Here is a 16780-nt window from a genome sequence, read left to right on the forward strand (position 1 = left end):
GCAGAGCTTGCATTATCTTACGGAGGATACCACTTTCATACTTACCACAAGCTGTTCTCAGCAAAATGTGCTGTCCACGTAACATTGGAGAGGCTACCAGACAATTTTCAGGTAAAAAAAACACTTAATAATCTCTCAGCCCCGTACAATTCCCTGTTCACAAGCAGAAACAGCCTTATCTCTCTCACCTAAGGCGGGCATTCCCCCCATTTTTCGAAAATGAAATTCAGGCCCTGAATGAATGTCTATAAAAATCCTGATTGGAGCATCCCTATAAATTATTCTACATGATAAAAAGAAGGCTTCAGATAGATCGGTATAGGTGATCATATCGGCAGATACTGCTTCCTGTGATCGACGATTGGTGATCGGCTCCAAAAATCCTGATTGGAGCATCCTTAATAACTGCCAAACACGTTCCCGGGGCCAAAAATCAAATAGCTTACTCTCTCGCAATTCAGGCTGCTGGCACCAGAGTCGGACCCAACCCCAGTACCTCATTATCCAGAGCTGAAATTCCCCTAAACCACCCATTGAAACCCCTTCTTGACACCTCGCTCAACTACATTCTTCAAGCTGTCTCTCCTAGAACCTTACAAACTAACTTGACTGCTTATAGATGTCCTTTCACCTCACATAAAGCCTGTTTTTTCCACCATTTTTCTCTTCTCATTATTTCCTCATTTGTAACTCATCTAAACATCATTAAAACCTCCAAGCTGTCTCCATTAAGGGTAAAGTAAGCAGAATCTAATTTTTTTCATAAACTTATTTTTGGTTCACCCTCTTCCGAAATAACCAATTCACAAACATCCCCTCTTATCAAAGGCATCCAAAGAACCTAACCCACCCGCTGAGATGCCAGAAAACCCATAACTCTACACATATTCCCCAAATGTATATCGACTCTCCACCTAGTGTCATGGCTCAAAAGGAACAGTCAAGGATTCAATAGCAAGTGAATACTGGTGTTATTTAACACAAAAGTATAGCGGTCGTGCAGGTTCAGATGGCAGACAGATAGCAGAATAACAGGCTTGGCAACGCAGGACTCAGTGGGCAGACAGCAAACGGACGATCCGCAAACGATCCTCAGAACAGGCAGATGAATCACAGAACAGGAACACAGGAACTCGCGTCCGATCCTCAGAACAGGCGGATGAATCACAGAACAGGAACACAGGAACTGGAGCGAGGGGAAAAGACTGTGAGCTGAGCCCGTGAACCTCCACAACCATCTGACAAAGACAAGACGAGGTGACAAACAATATATAGGACATTCTCATTCAGAACAGCTGGCGCTGATCAGCTCATCAGCGATAACGAACCGTGCTGATGAGCCGCGCCCATTCATACAACACGCCCTCACATAGCGAGGGCGAGTCAATGAATCCATGAATCATGACACCTAGACTACAACTCCATCAATACCACTCGCACACCCGATGTAATGATTATATTGGCTTTTTTCAGTTTTCTCGGATGCTCAGTACTCACCATCACGTCCAGCATCAACCCAAAAATCCACCCCACAATTACAGATTTATCAGTGCTAGATGGCAAAACCATCTCTTACTTCATTAAACAAATAAAGACAGACCAAATGAAAAAAGGCCATTTCATTTACATTTTCAGTCTCCCATCACCAATTCAGCCGTACCAATCCCTTTTAGCCTTCTTACATTTTAGAAGCTCACAGGCTAAATCCCCTTCCCACCCACTCTTCGTAGACAACTCCCATTGCCAATGTAATCTTCTCCGCTCCCGCAGGAACCCTATTTCTCCATCCAACTTGCTTTAACTGCCACAGCAGTGTTATCTCCTCTTCTCCCGCAGGTAAATTTAAATCTGCTTTGAGTGTGAACTCGTGAAATGATGTTTTATAAACAAAGTTCAGGAGGAACTCTTTCAAATTATCTATCCAATCAGCACAAGAAGAGGCCTATATACACACAGCTGACTCACCTATGTTCCTTGACAGTTTCCAGCATTTCTCCATCACCCCGACTCCTCACTCTTAGCTGGTTCCTATCACAGCCAGGGATACAGAGGGAATTCTCTGAGTTTGGGCCAAAATACAGAGCTCGGAGTTCTCTCGGGCTCACGCATTCTTCTTTTACTGATTATTTGTAAGTGTGAACTTGCCGGTGTAGTGCCAAATTCCGGTACCCAGTGAATTATGTGACACTAGTATGTGCTGTAGTAACGGTAGGGTTAGGATTAGGATTAGAATTAGGAAAAGGTTGGAAAAGCTCAGTACAGTGCCTACTAGGGTCACAGAATTCGGCACAACACCGGATCCATCCCCCTATTTCCTGAAAATCTGTGATCTGAAAACTTATTTTAAATAAAATAATTTTTTCACTTTCACTTATCAAGATCATCCAAAATGTCATTGAAGTCCAGCATTCTCTTTAAATCTGATTCTGTTGTCACCTTGCTCAGGGAATATGCCTCTGTGTCGTTTTTGTTTCAAGTTGGCTTTTAATATGTCTCAGTTTAGAAAATGAATTTTTCCTCTTGCAATTTAGAAAGATGCACAGTTCAACATAAACATCAGGAAAGAGAGACTGAAGAACAACATCAAAGACTGTCAAGTCAAGACAGCTTTACTCAAGAAACTGCGCTGTTGTCGGCAAATTCACATAATTCTTCTGAAATTTCAAAAGGACTGCAACTGGGAAAGAAGAAAAAAAATATTCTTAAAATAGTATAGTACTAATCTAATCCAAACTTGAAACTTGTCATTGTGAACTGCAAATCACTGGTGTTCCTCACCTGTAAATCACTTTTGATAATACCTGCATAATTCACCTCTGGCTCTCCATCCCATATATTACAAAGACTTTAATGGGAATTTATTTTTAAAAATGTGTTGGAATAGATCCGATGGTTGATGTCTACCAATTACAAAATAATGTAGTGTTCCCCATCTGTCAGTCACTACAACATTATGCCGACTGGTAAATGGGCTCCTGCAGGAAGGCGACACAGCCTGACCTTCAGGCCGCTACACCCTCCAAACGTCCATCGAAGCGGCCCTGATATGGGTGGCCCAGAGATGAAGGAGCTGCTCTGGACCAGGGGGAGGTGAACGCACCGCTCCTTCCCCCTGAGTGAGAAGGGCCGGGTGGAGAATCTTCTGTTTCTTCTTTGAATCTTCTTTCTGTTCCGATACCCACATTTTCAATAAAAGAGCAGTTTCCGTAATCTGTGGGCCATACAGGGCGCAGTCTGACAGTGAACGACGCTATGCTTCCTCCTCCACAGTCCCCCCTTCTACATTCGCCACAAGCCAAGAGGTCGCAGTTTGAGGACGCTTTGCCTCCTCATGTGTCTCTGGCCCTCCCCTCGCGGGATCCTTGGAGCCAGGTAAGTGTCCACCACACTCACTGCCTCTACTTACGGATACTACGCTTCTGGGTTAGGTGCCAGCGCTCCTCCTCGCTGCCCCTCCGCAGGTATGTTGGTTGTCCCCTTGGCACTGCTACCATGGAGCCTGGCTAGCACTTCCCAGCCCATCCCGATGGCTCTTGGTGACAATCAGACTCGGCTACGTGATTCAGTTCACCAGGCATCTTCCCAGGTTCAGCGGCGTCCTCTGTACCTCAGTCGCAGGCAAAGATTGCGGAATTGCGGTCCTGCTGGCGGTAGAGCCTGTCCCTCCAGCCAAAATGAAGACAGGGTTTTACAGCCCTTACTTTATTAAACTCTAGAAAGGCAGTGGGTTACGGACAATCTTGGATCGGCTAGTCTTAAACTGGGCTCTTCACAAGCTCCCGTTTAAGATGCTTATGCAGAAACACATCTTCACGTGCATTCATCCTCAAGGTTGGTTCGCAGTAATCGACCTGAAGGATGTGTATTTCCACATCTCAGTTCTTCCTTGACACAGACCGTTTCTTTGGTTTGCTTTGAGGGTCAGGCACACCAGTACAAGGTCCTCCCCTTTGGGCTGTCCCTGTCTCCCTACTGCTTTCCCAAAGTCACGGAGACTGCCCTTGCATTCACATTCTAAACTATCTCAATCTCAAGATCTGTTGTGCGGACACAAGGACCTGGTGCTCATGAACCTCAGCCATCTAGGGCTTTGGGTCAACTGGGAAAAGATCAAGCTCTCCCCTGTGCAGAGCATCTCTTTTCTCGGTATGGAGTAGGACTCTGTCAACATGATGAAGCGTGCACAGTCAGTGCTAAACTGCCTGAATACGTTCAGGGGAAAACAGCATTTCCCCTGAAGCAAGGCTCCCTGGTCACACCGCTCGGGTTGATGCGTATGAGACCGCTTCAGCACTGGCTACATGTTGTTGTTACAACAGATGCCTCCAGAATGGGTTGGGGCGCTGTATGCAAAGGGCATGCAGCCTTGGGCCCTGGACGGGACCTCGACTGCAGTGGCACATCAGCTGCCTTGAATTGTTTGCAGTGCTGCTCACCCTGCGCTGGTTTCGGCCGCTTCAGGGCAAGCACGTGCTGGTCTGGACAATCCCAACACTGCGAAAGTTGCGTATATCAACTGCCAACAGGGCTGTACGTTCACTTTTTTTTGCACATGGCACTGGTGCTACAGTGGATGAGAGTTTTGTAGCACAGGCCAAACAGTTGTAGAACAAGTAGAGGGGTGGGCAATATGGCAAAAATATCGTATCGTGATTGTTTTCAGGAAAATCACAATTCATGATTTTATCATGATTCTTTTTCATGTTGGTTTTACTATTTTGCAAGTGACTGAGCAAGACAGCAAAACTAATTTTCCTATTTTAAAAACAAAGCCTTACAAGGTTACAAAATATATAATAAACAAGAATGGCAGACATTTAGGCCAAAGTGGGTGAAGATAAAAATCTTTGTCATTATATTTTAAAAACATTTTAAAAATAAGAAGAAAGATACACAACATAGTATACAAATGAAATAAACAGTGCTTTATTTTTTTTCAGCTACAGATGTATTTAACAGTAGCATTCAAGAAAGAAATATAATGAACAATTATAAAAATAAAACGCTATATACACTTCACTGTATAAATTATAAATTGATTCTCATTAAAGCTACTGTATTAAAGTTCTTCAGTCAAGAGTAGTGAGTGATCACCTAAAAATGAAAATTCTTTAATTTACTCATTCTCAAGTTGTTTTAAACCTGAACATAAAAGTTTTTGAAGAATGCGGGTAACCAAGCAGTTGCTGGTCCTCAATGACTTCTAAAAGTATATTTTTCTTCGTACTATGGAAGTCATTGGGGACCAGCAACCGTTAATACCCACATTCTTCAAAATATCTTCTTTTGAGTTAAGCACAAGAAAGAAATTAATACAGGCTTGGAACAATATGAGAGTGAGTAAGGCCTTGTCCACACGGACACGGGTATTTTTATAACCTTGACTTTTTTTACGCGGTTCGGCCGTTCGTCCACATGGAAACGCAGTGAGGATTTTCAGAAACGCCGGTTGCACTGTTGTCATGTAGACAGTAAAACCGGGGTTTTTGCCTTGCGACGTCAGAGTGTGTTAGGCTTCTGATTGGCCAACGTGGCATTACGATTATGGTTATATCGCCGCCTGCTGGTGTGGCATGTGTCACGATCTGCTCCGAGACTCAAAGGTAAGATCCAAATGCAGCTTTATTAAGAGGCAATCCAGACACGTAATCCAATAAACAGGCAGTGGGTCAAAACACAGGTAGGCAGTCCAAACAAACAAACAAAAACAAAACAAGACAGGCAGGGGTCAGAGGCAAGAGAGTAATCCAAGGAACAGGCAAGAAATCCGAAAACCAAGAAACAAGAAAACCAGGAAAAACGCTCAGAGTTGCAGTGTGACACTAAACAAAACTTCGCAGTGAGTGAATGAGTGAACATGGTATAAATAGGCTGAGACTAACAGGGTGATGAGACACAGGTGAATGCAATCAGTGATGATGAGTCCGGGAAGTGAGTTATGGGAAATGTAGTATGTGAGTGAACGTGAGAGTCTGATGTGGAGTGCCCTCTAGTGGCTCTCAAGGGCACTCCAGCTGGTGACCGTTACAGCATGCTCTTGACAGCGCTTGATAGCGTGTTTTTGCGTTTTCATGTAGACGGAGATTTCTTTTAAACCGAGCATGTGTGGACGGGATTTTTTTTTAAACGCAGGAGTTAAAACTCTGGTTATAAAAATACCTGTGTCCGTGTGGACTAAAACTAAATCATGACAAATTATTTGGGGTGAACTATCCCTTTAAGGACAAGCGAGAGCATGTTTGCTAGGAGCTGTCACTTTAAGACCTGCACGCATTTACAAACAGACATCAGTTAACTCGAATCCGATTTTCTCTCAATTTTCCTTCACTTTAGACATAGCCAACTGTGTTTATGTAAACCTCATGTGTATTTGGCAGTATCAGCACAATCAGACGCGAAAGATAAAGTCCAGTTTGGCGCTGTTTGACAGTGCGCGCGCTTCAGAAAAAGTGCATCATGTCAGAACAGAACGCCAATGAAATGTTTACCCGACAAAGCTTATATAATAATCGAGCATATATAATAATCAACTTTTGTGATTGCGAATAAGTGCAATGTCCTGTGAGTGTAACTCGACCGCTGCATTAACATGTGATGTCGAGTTTTACAGTATTGGGACTGAGGCGCCAGAACTGCAGCTGATAGAATGTGCGCTGTAGCGCGATACTAGGCTACCATATTTCTTCAAAAGCAGATCGTGGAGACATTAAATCGTCCATGATCAAAAATCGTGATATCGCATAAGCACAAGAACCACTGTTATCAAGTCTGAAAACAAACACAAGTAACAGAGTTTACAAAACTGTATCGCACGTGTGCTACTGTGGTACATTTATTCATTGCACAGACCAATCTTTTCATAGGTCATATATGTCGCACTGTACAGCCCTGGCCAAGGCAGTGTACACTCAAGACACATGTCACAACTCACCCGCCATCAAAAATAATATTAATAGAATTTTTGTAGTTGATGTATTTAAAAAAAAAAAGCCTGAGACTGTTAGCTGTATACTCACGGCACATAATCCTTCTTCAATTGTATGGTCTTGATTATAAGGGTTTGTAAAGATATGATTTAGAGAGAGTATTGATTTTGAACTATTTAGTGCTGGACTGAGTGTGGGTCATGTGACCTTTTAAGATATTCTATTACACAGACTCAATATGCAGGCCCTGTAACAGGATAGGAATGTTGATCAAATCTACAGGGTTTAGCAGCAGAAAAGACATTAGCAGAGGCTTCTTCTCATCTGAGGACACTTTCAGAATAAGACAGAAGTTAAGTCCCTCTGGGGCCACTAATGATGCTTTAAGTGTTGGAGTGATGTGGTAATGCACAACTGGGATCGCAGTAAATCTCATTTCCCGAAGTCAGTCTGGGACCTTGAACAGCCAACATACTTAACCACTAGACTACCACAACTCTCTAGAGAATTCTGTTTATTCTGTTTTAGCATCTATTCTCTGCAATTATTCTGCAGTTTGGAAAGATAAAGTGTAAAATTAAGGATGGGATAGCCACGATCATGAGTTTTATATAATGTTGTTTTCATTATGGAGGGTAATCTGAACTTTTGCTAAACAAATTCACACTGCACCACTTTATGACTATAACATGTTTCATGTAACCATTGTGTTTTACTCAAATCAGATTTTAATTTAGAGACAATAAAACCGAGGCATTAGTGTCATTTAGGAGAACATGCTGACTTTACAGGGGCTCCACCTTTCCCAGGATCTCCCACCGGATTTTGCCAAATAGGGAATGATGCCACTGATTCCTTCGCTTCTCAGGCCCACGTGACCAGGACACTTGCTTAAGGCAGTGCTGGCAAGCCACCATAATACATACAGTTATGTATGTATGAGTGTGTTCATTATCAGTGTTCACCCTATTACTGTATTATTGCATTTATTCCCATTAGTTTACAGTAAATGCCGACCTCTGTTGTGTTTGTAGGCCTACTGTGTCTTGTCATCAAGGTGTTTTGTTTCTCATTGATCTGTGTATTCCATGTCTGTGTGATCTGATTCTGTCTGTTGTAGCCAGATAAAGATTTAATGTGCTGAATCACTGTCAGGATGATAAATAAACATCTGACTTTCTAGTCAATCTAGCAGGAGTTTGAATTCAATTTTGTACACATAGTGGCAATCATTTATCCACACCTGGTTGTTAAGTCTCACCGTTTCCGTGTCCAAACACCCCTTCAGATCCCAAAAGCAAATAAGCATATACACCTATATTGCTACCGAAAAAAAACATGTTCCTATTAAGTTGGCCACACACTGATTCATATGGCTGTTGAAATAGTATTCTTGAAACAAAGTGGAGGCTTAGACCCGGACACAGTATTATCACAACTTAACAAGCAGAGAGTATAGCTCACACCCACATAACCCTGTGCAAAATAAAATAACAAACACATCTGACAAATACTAGCATTTATTGTTGCTAATCTCCACACCTGGGTAAATGGTTACACCTCATAACTAGAGGGAAAGTTATGCAGTGCTAAAATATGCCTTCAGTTGAATGTCGATCCTCTTGTGTTCACAGTGCTGTGCTTGTGGAGAACATTCCAGAAGATCTGTCTATTCCATATAAGGACACAGTTTCACTGGCCGCCGGTCTTCACGAGCTGCTGGATAAAGCGCGGCGATCTGTTGAGATTGTGTCTCCATGGTGGGCACTGAACTCGACCAAGTCCGGATCAAGTCTTCCTCAGGCCAAACAGGTGACAGCCAACATACTGCAGTTTCAACATGTTCACTGATTACGTCTGGGAACTTTCCTGGTTATGCAGATAACTGTACAATGACTGAATGTAGAACGTTGAGTGTATTCCAGAGAGTTTCTCCTAAAGAGGGTTGGATTAGGGAGAGACCTGTGCCTTCTGTCGTCCTCAGGGTCAGATCTTACTCCATAAGCTGATGGGTTTGCGGTCTCGGTCGGTCAGTTTGAGGGTGGCCAGCGGACTAACCGATTCCTCAGAGCTCAAGGCACTCACTCGGAGTGGTGAGTAGATGAAGTTATTTGACATCCACTGTCTAGCAAAACCATCTTTTAAGACTCTCTGTGTTTGGACCCAAGTGTAAAGAAGCAAAGGCGCAGGAATTCATTAATAACTCTACATGAATAGGAAACACTCTATAATCATTAAACCCGCAAACAAGTCCAAATTACATAACCAAGAGAAATTTATTAGAGCACCAAAAGTGAGTGCCTACTGTTTTTAAGAGCACTCCCGGTTTTTCCACATCTCACAGTTCCCAGTGGACCTTCCGTGAGCTTTGTCCTGCTCAGATTCTCCTGGCCCTCATCTACTCAAAGTAGACAAGTGCAACAATAGGCTTCGAAACCCTAGGAAGGACCACTGGATACTCTGGGAACTGGGACTACTGGAGGCTTGGGAGAAGTACTTGACTGGGTAAAGATAACTGGGGGTCATAGGAGACAGATGGTATTATAGGGGACACTGGAGGTTTTGGCTCTGGAGACTTCATAGAAAACTTGAGACAAATAAAAAACTTCTGAACTGGAATCTTAAGGTCCTTGCACACTGAGTCAGAAATTCTCGTCAGAAATTTCCGTGCGTTTCAAAAATAAAAGAATTCGGATCTGGTTAGATTCTCTGCGTTTTTCGCATCCGTAGCTCAAGCATTTTGAGAGGTGTTTTGACAATTCAGAGCCACCGTACAAGCGAACGCGAAAATCCAGAATGGCATCTGACATGGTGATCCACTTCGTCATCACAAACCACCGTATGACAAACAAAGTGCGGAATATAAAGACTCATCAAACTGAGCCTCTGACATCCTGAACTCTCCTTCCTCTCTACGCAATCTCAGGATTGGATGGACCCAATATTTCCTCTATCTTTTTCTCCATTTTGTATTGCTTAGTCAATTTCTTGTCTGGTAACTTAAAAATTTAGTAGCCAAATTGGCCGGTGAGTGAAAAAGTTAATTTCAAACCCTGTATGTGATTATTGAGTCTGTTGGGCTTATCCAGTAATAAATAAAATAAAAACACTAAAATGTATTTCATATAAGTCAGTTTTGGGTTTAGAATGGGGAAAAAAAGTGAAAATCATTAAAGTATAACTGCGTCTTGTCATGAAATAGTCTGTATTTTGTCACACTTGGCGCCCAGTACTTTTATCACTTGAGCACCTTGTGTGAAAAATATTGAGAAAGCTTGCCATTGGTTATTCAACAGAGTGACTGTTTGTTCATTGGCCAATCAGGTGCAGACGTGCATTACCTGAACATGACGGCCCTCAGTAGAGGTCGGCTGAACTCCTCCTTCTGGCTGGTGGACCGGACGCACATGTACATCGGCAGTGCCGGCATGGACTGGAGATCGCTCTCTACGGTAAAGAAGAGCTCTATACTCACGTGCAAAGCTATAAATGTCCCTGTGTTTACCTGGATGGCAATAGTCTGGATATTAAAACAATGTAAACTTAAATAATAATATGTTACAGTAAAAGCCTGAATAAGGCTTTTGTTTTGATGTTGAATATGGTTGAGAACGACATTGTGCTGTACTTGGAACATAACCCTGTTTTGAAGATCTGTGGCATTACGCACCAGAAACTGTAAAGCTCTGTCCCTGATGAGGGTGGGATGAATAACAAATAGCAATAATGCATTTCTGTTACATTAAACATTGCAAGTATTGTACTGTAAATTTTTTGAATTCACTCCACTTCTACATGTTGCTTTACTAAGTTTATTTAGTCCATTTGGTTATTGTAATGTAATGTGTGTGACGGCATGTTCTTCCTCGTGTTTGGTCTGGAGAGTGAGGTGACGTGTTATTTCTACAGATGAAGGAGTTTGGCATCATCATTCACGACTGCAGCTGTCTGGTGTTGGACCTGCACCGGATATTCAGCCTTTACTGGCAACTGCAATATAAAGACTTTCTGCCGTCAATATGGTCAAAGAGACTGACCGCACTGTACAACAAAGACGAGGTCCTGAAGCTGAGGCTGAACGACACTAAAGCAGAAGCATACATTTCTGTGAGTCGAGTGAGAGGTGTTTTTCATTTCTAGTGCGAGCCAGAAAAATCCCAGTACACGGAAATGATCCTTCATTTGATTTGCTTCACTGTAATGATGCTTTATTTGTTTGTTAGTGCAGGCGCACTACAGTCTAGAGCGGGTTAGATAAGCAAGATTAATGAGGGTTGTTTTCTGCGCCATTTATGAAAGAGAGATTTGCTATTTCAGATTTACAGATAAAGGTCTCCCTTGCCTAATATCCTGTTCAATCAATGAAGTCCTCACAGAAAATGAACAAGAAGCGTTTTTTCATCAACATGATGGCCACAATCAGTCAGGCTTCCAGCTTCACTCTTACTGTGACGTGTGATATATATCAGAGGAGAGAATGATGAAGTATTGCCTCTCTCGGGGTCATGCACTGAACACACTGTGAATAAGAACGCCACATGAGAGTTAAAGTCCCCCTGTGGTGAAAATCCAGCTTTTAATATTGTTTATGTGTCTATGTGGTGTTTTTAATCTGCTTTAAGACAAACCATGTGTAAATTCATAAGTCGACTCAATTGCTGAGTATTTTCTCCTTAAAACTGCAGTGAACCAAAGACAGTCTCAAAAACACGCTTTGAAATCGCTGGTGTTTCTGACGTCACAAACTACCTTGTAACCAATCAGATCAACGTGTGATCGTCAACCAGTGGATCTCTGAGCTGAGTGAGTGAGTGGAGGCGGGGCTCATTTGCATATTCATAGAACCGTACATACTAAATGAGGCAAGGGTGTCGAGTTACATTCAAGATATTATAAGGCATGAAGACATTTTTTTCATGGAAAAAAACATTTAAATATGTAATTTTGGTGATTAAAGATGAGTTTTAAGGGATAAAATGATTGACTACAGGGGGACTCGTGTAATGCATGTTTGGTGGCGATTCTTCCTTGAGCTTTAGCCTGGTGTTGATCATAGTTTTCCTGTGCATATTTTTCTAACCTCACTGTATGTAAATAAACTGCAAATATTAGGACTGAATAAAGTCCTACACTGGGTTACGCCAGTGAAAGTGAGAGAGGAGAAAGCTGCAAAACATGATTCCATTTATGGATTTTTCCCCATCGTTTGTTGTGCTAGAGTTCTCCAGATGTTTTCTGCCCAAAAAAACGGATGAAAGACATCGAGGCCATTAAAAGCGTCATTCAGGAGGCCAAGACATTTATCTACATCTCCATACCCGACTATTTACCAATGCTCAACCGCAGCAAACCCAAGTGAGTCCAGTTAAACAATGGCTGACCAATAATATCTGCTATAATATACAGTCAAACCAAACATTATCAAACATATTTTTTCTCACTAGTGTGTGAAATATCAATACCAGTCAAATATCAACTGAGTTCTTGTCACATTTTATTACCATTTTCTAAACTATAGCGGATAAACTGATAATGTGAGAAATGTTGAAGGAGTCTGAATACATTTTGGTTTGACTAAATCAGTGATTTATATGACACTTGCAAAGAAATGGATACTGTCAGAATACATGGCTGGAATATTCCCATCAGATGAGCTAGTCACAGCACAACCATTCCGGCTAACAGGGAACGTTCTGTCACGGTTATAAACAAACGTTCTTCCAGTAACATTCGCTCAACGTTATCTGGTCTTTAATAATGTTCTCAAAACATTGGCACAAAAATATTATTTTTACATTGTTCTTTTTCTGAAATGTTTTAGTTGGACTTACATTTAACATTTTTTAAATGTTTGCTTGACATCAAAGACCAGATATGTTCATTACACACTTATAAGAGCCCTCAAAAGAGATTGTGACGCTGGCAAAAGACATGTTCCTGGAACAATATTCCTGTCTGAAAATTTAGTCCTAACCTTATCCCTATCCCTAACCCTAACCCTAACCATAACTTATCCCTAAAATCAGAGGGAATAATAGGGGAATCACACTGATGTAGAAGCACCTAACCCTGGCTGTAAGACTGAACTTGACATAAACTGTAAACTTGCCTCTCAAATCTGATTGGTCGATTGGAATGTTGTTCCAGGATCATGTTGAACTTTACCATGCAGCAGTTCTAATGTGATCGAGCTTCATTTATACCGGTTCTGTTCATGTTTGCTCTGTGTTCGTCACAGGTACTGGTCACAGATCGACAACATGCTCCGAGAAGCCCTGGTTCTGAAGGGAGAGCTGCAGGTGCGAGTGCTGATCAGCTGCGGGGACGAGACCGGGCCGCTGACGCGCAACTTTCTGTGGTCTCTGAAAGCGCTGTGTGTGGAGTCGCTCAGATGCTCACTGGAGGCGGTGAGTGTGTGTGTTCAGCACAGTTAACACAGTCACATGGCAAAGTTTATTATGAAAGAAGAAGCAAGACTCATTCATCATCATGCCAGTAGGTGGCGACAAGTGGCTGTCATTCATTCATTCAAAATGCTGATTCATTCATGAACCAAAGAAGTTCTGAATACACGTGCACACTTTTAAAACAATACAGTAAAAAAAATGGCCGCTGTGGTTGCAAGAAATTTACCGTTAAAAATATGGTAGCAACATTTTAGGTTTTACAGACTTAACTTAAATTTACAGTAAATAAACATATTTCATCATCTGAAATGATGTTAATTTACCAACCTATTTTAATATCTGTTTTGTACCATTGTAATACACTGTCAACCACCAATCACAGTAGAGATGAGAGTCACATGATGAACCAAAGCTCATCACAAACAGCTTTTCCACAAGAGAGTTAATGCTAATATACAGAAGCTGCACAGTGTCACACACACACACACACACACACACACACACACTAAACACCATCACGGTAACACACATGACATTTAAAAATGCAATAAACATTAATTTAACAACATCAAATGTAACATAAACCCTAATGTGCATAACTGATTAGAAAAAAACGATTAAGAAACTTAGTTATTTCAACAAAAATACATCAAATGTGAAGTGTCACGCAGGGAATTGTGGGAATGTCAATTTACGTTTTTTCTGACTGTAAACTGTAAATTTAACGGTATTGTACTGTAAGATGACATTAAATTCACTGTTAGATCTGTCAGTTATTCACCGTATATAGTACGGAAACTTTCTGTTAACCAATTAACAGTTTTTCACCGTAGCATTTTTACAGTCTTTTACCGTTAAACTCACAATAATTTTCTACACCGTGAACTGTATTGTTGTTCTCGCAGAAGTTCTTCATTCCCCGAGAGCAGAGCGATGGACGTCTCTCCAGAATCAACCGCAGCAGGTTCATGGTGACCGACAGCTCCGTGTATCTCGGTGAGAACATGTTCACTGATAAACAGGGGACGGTGTTTAAGGCTTCTTCTCCTAAAGCATGTTTCTGCGCCCTAGGGAACTTAAACTGGGTGGGGAAGGAGATCGGCTTCAGCGCCGGTGTCGGTGTGGTGATCCGGCAGCCTCTCACCGAGAACATCACTGTGGTGGAGCGGATGAAAGCTGTGTTTGAGCGAGACTGGCATTCCCACTACAGTAAAGCCCTGGATCCAGACCAGATCCCAGTATGCAGCACACACACACTCAAAGACAACACCAGCGTCTGAACACACACACACCATAAACTCGTCACTGCATATCGGCTGTTTCTTTTGCACTTTGAGTTCAAACAGCATTCAGCAGAGCAAGGCATTCATGCTGTCTGATCATGTTTTGTACGGTAATATGTGCTTGCTACTGTTTGCCCATTCTCTCCACCGATGTTAGCGATGCGATCAGACTCACAGCTGCTATCTCCGTCCTCCGTGACTCGACGCGGGTCTGCCGTGTTCTCCCGAGGGAGTGATGAATGGAGTGAGGAAATGAAAGGGAAGGTTCTTGTGAAAGACACACACACACACACACAAACATCTTAATGCCACGTGGAAACAGGGCCTTTGCTTTGAGATGTTTGCCTCTGCGTAAGTGTTGCACTGAGACTTTTAACCTAAAAAATTGTTTCTACCTTTAACTATTAAACAATGTTTTATCAGTCTGACTCTCTTTGAAACATACAAACTCTACTATGCATTATCAAGCACTGTATTTGACATTATTACATTTTTAAATACAGGTTTACAAGATCTTTCTACAGATTTTCATATTTAATTTTTTTTAGCTGTTTTAGAGTACGATACATTTAAAGTCAAATATTATCTGAGCTTTATTCTAATTTTCACATGCATGTTGATTGAATGCATGTTGAAATATATGCTGGTAAATAAGCTGTTGATTTATTTGTACTTTGTATTTTAAAAACATCAGGACTGTCCTTCAGTGAACATGTATTTTCTTTATATTTTGTGTTAGAAATAATAAAAGGAAATATGATTTGAATTATTAAAAATGCATTTTTTATTTATTTATAAGTTATATAAATATATAAATAAATATATTCAAGTTATAAATGTGTTATGATATTTACAACAGTGTCTGATGCACATTAGATGCTTCACAACCATAACTGTTTTAAAGGGGTCATGAATTGAGAAAGTTTTCCTTGATCTTTAGACATGTAAGAGGTCATCATACTACAAGAATATCCTGTAAGTTTCAGAACTCAGAACTTCACAGTTAGTCCAAAAACAGGTTTTATTGAAAGCAAGCTCAGAGAACGACTGGTTCTGAAAGCCCGCCTCCGCAGAAGATCAACGCCCCCTTCTACATCGTCATCACTGTAGCCCCGCCCCCTGGATCATGCGTGACGAGTAGTAGGTGAATAACACACGTGACGAACACTGAATCGAGACATAAACATGCCTTTAAAAAGTGCAAATGTTGAGCAGTGCCAGGTTGTGGTGGCACTTTTTAATATATTTAGTATAATGTTTTGGTACTATGTTTTTCTAATACCATAAAACATACATACTACATATTCATAGTCTTAATCCACTGACCTTCCTTATTGTAGGATGTGGTAGGTTACAATTGCAAAACAAATAAACATGGCTGATCAATTAGTAATAATAAAGTACATGAAAAAGCAAGAAAGTACATTTGTACTTTAACACAACAACAACAAAAGGGGGGGGGGGGGGGGGGGTCACTTTTACATGTACTGGAATCATATTTTATTAGAGACTCTGTACTTTACTCGTATGGCGAGTAGATAATGCCTTTTCTAAGACTACCCTGAAGAAGGAGAAGGAGCAGTCTACCCTTCCGTCGCCGTCAGTCCGTGTCTATTTTTGAATGGGATTAATAGAGACGGCAGACGACAGACCGGCGGTGACGTTACGGCGACGTCTCAGTAGGAATGTAACTGACGGCGACGTGGCGACGGCGTATTTGAGAAATGTTTTAAAAAATCATGACGTCTGAACTTGGTACGTCGCCTAATAAGACGCCTGATACACACGTCGTCCCTCTGTATTTCGCCTTTAAAACATTTCAAAGTTTGCATTAGTAGATGTACTTGTTTTAGGCTATTGCTTTTACAGTAATTAGTAAACTCATTTCTCAAAAAGGGTCACTGGTGCTTAATAACTAAGTTTATTCAATGTTTTATACACTAGGCTACAGTCAAAAGTTTTTGAACAGTAAGATATTTTAAACAGTAATATTGTGAAATAGGCTATTTATACAACTTAAAATAACTGTTTTCTATTTGAATATATTTTAAAATGTCATTTATTCCTGCGATCAAAGCTGAATTTTCAGCATCATTACTCCAGTCTTTAATGTCACATGATCCTTCAGGAATCATTGTAATATGATGATTTTATGCTCAAGAAA

The 16780-nt window shown here is 41.2% G+C and overlaps 1 protein-coding gene across 1 annotated transcript in view; it reads left to right on the plus strand.

Annotated features, from left to right (window-relative positions):
- LOC311069901 (inactive phospholipase D5) overlaps positions 1-15387 on the plus strand; it is a 36422-nt gene extending 21035 nt beyond the window's left edge. The window contains exons 3-10 of the mRNA XM_084093456.1: positions 8561-8738; positions 8911-9019; positions 10251-10378; positions 10836-11033; positions 12145-12281; positions 13165-13333; positions 14239-14329; positions 14405-15387. Coding sequence (XP_083949582.1) covers positions 8561-8738; positions 8911-9019; positions 10251-10378; positions 10836-11033; positions 12145-12281; positions 13165-13333; positions 14239-14329; positions 14405-14613 — 1219 coding nt within the window. The 3' untranslated portion in view covers positions 14614-15387. The remainder of the gene's footprint in view (positions 1-8560; positions 8739-8910; positions 9020-10250; positions 10379-10835; positions 11034-12144; positions 12282-13164; positions 13334-14238; positions 14330-14404) is intronic.
- Positions 15388-16780: the final 1393 nt, after the last annotated feature.

Source organism: Abramis brama (assembly GCF_963993115.1).
Source record: "Abramis brama genome assembly, chromosome: 19".
In the NCBI taxonomy this organism is placed as follows: domain Eukaryota; kingdom Metazoa; phylum Chordata; class Actinopteri; order Cypriniformes; family Leuciscidae; genus Abramis; species Abramis brama.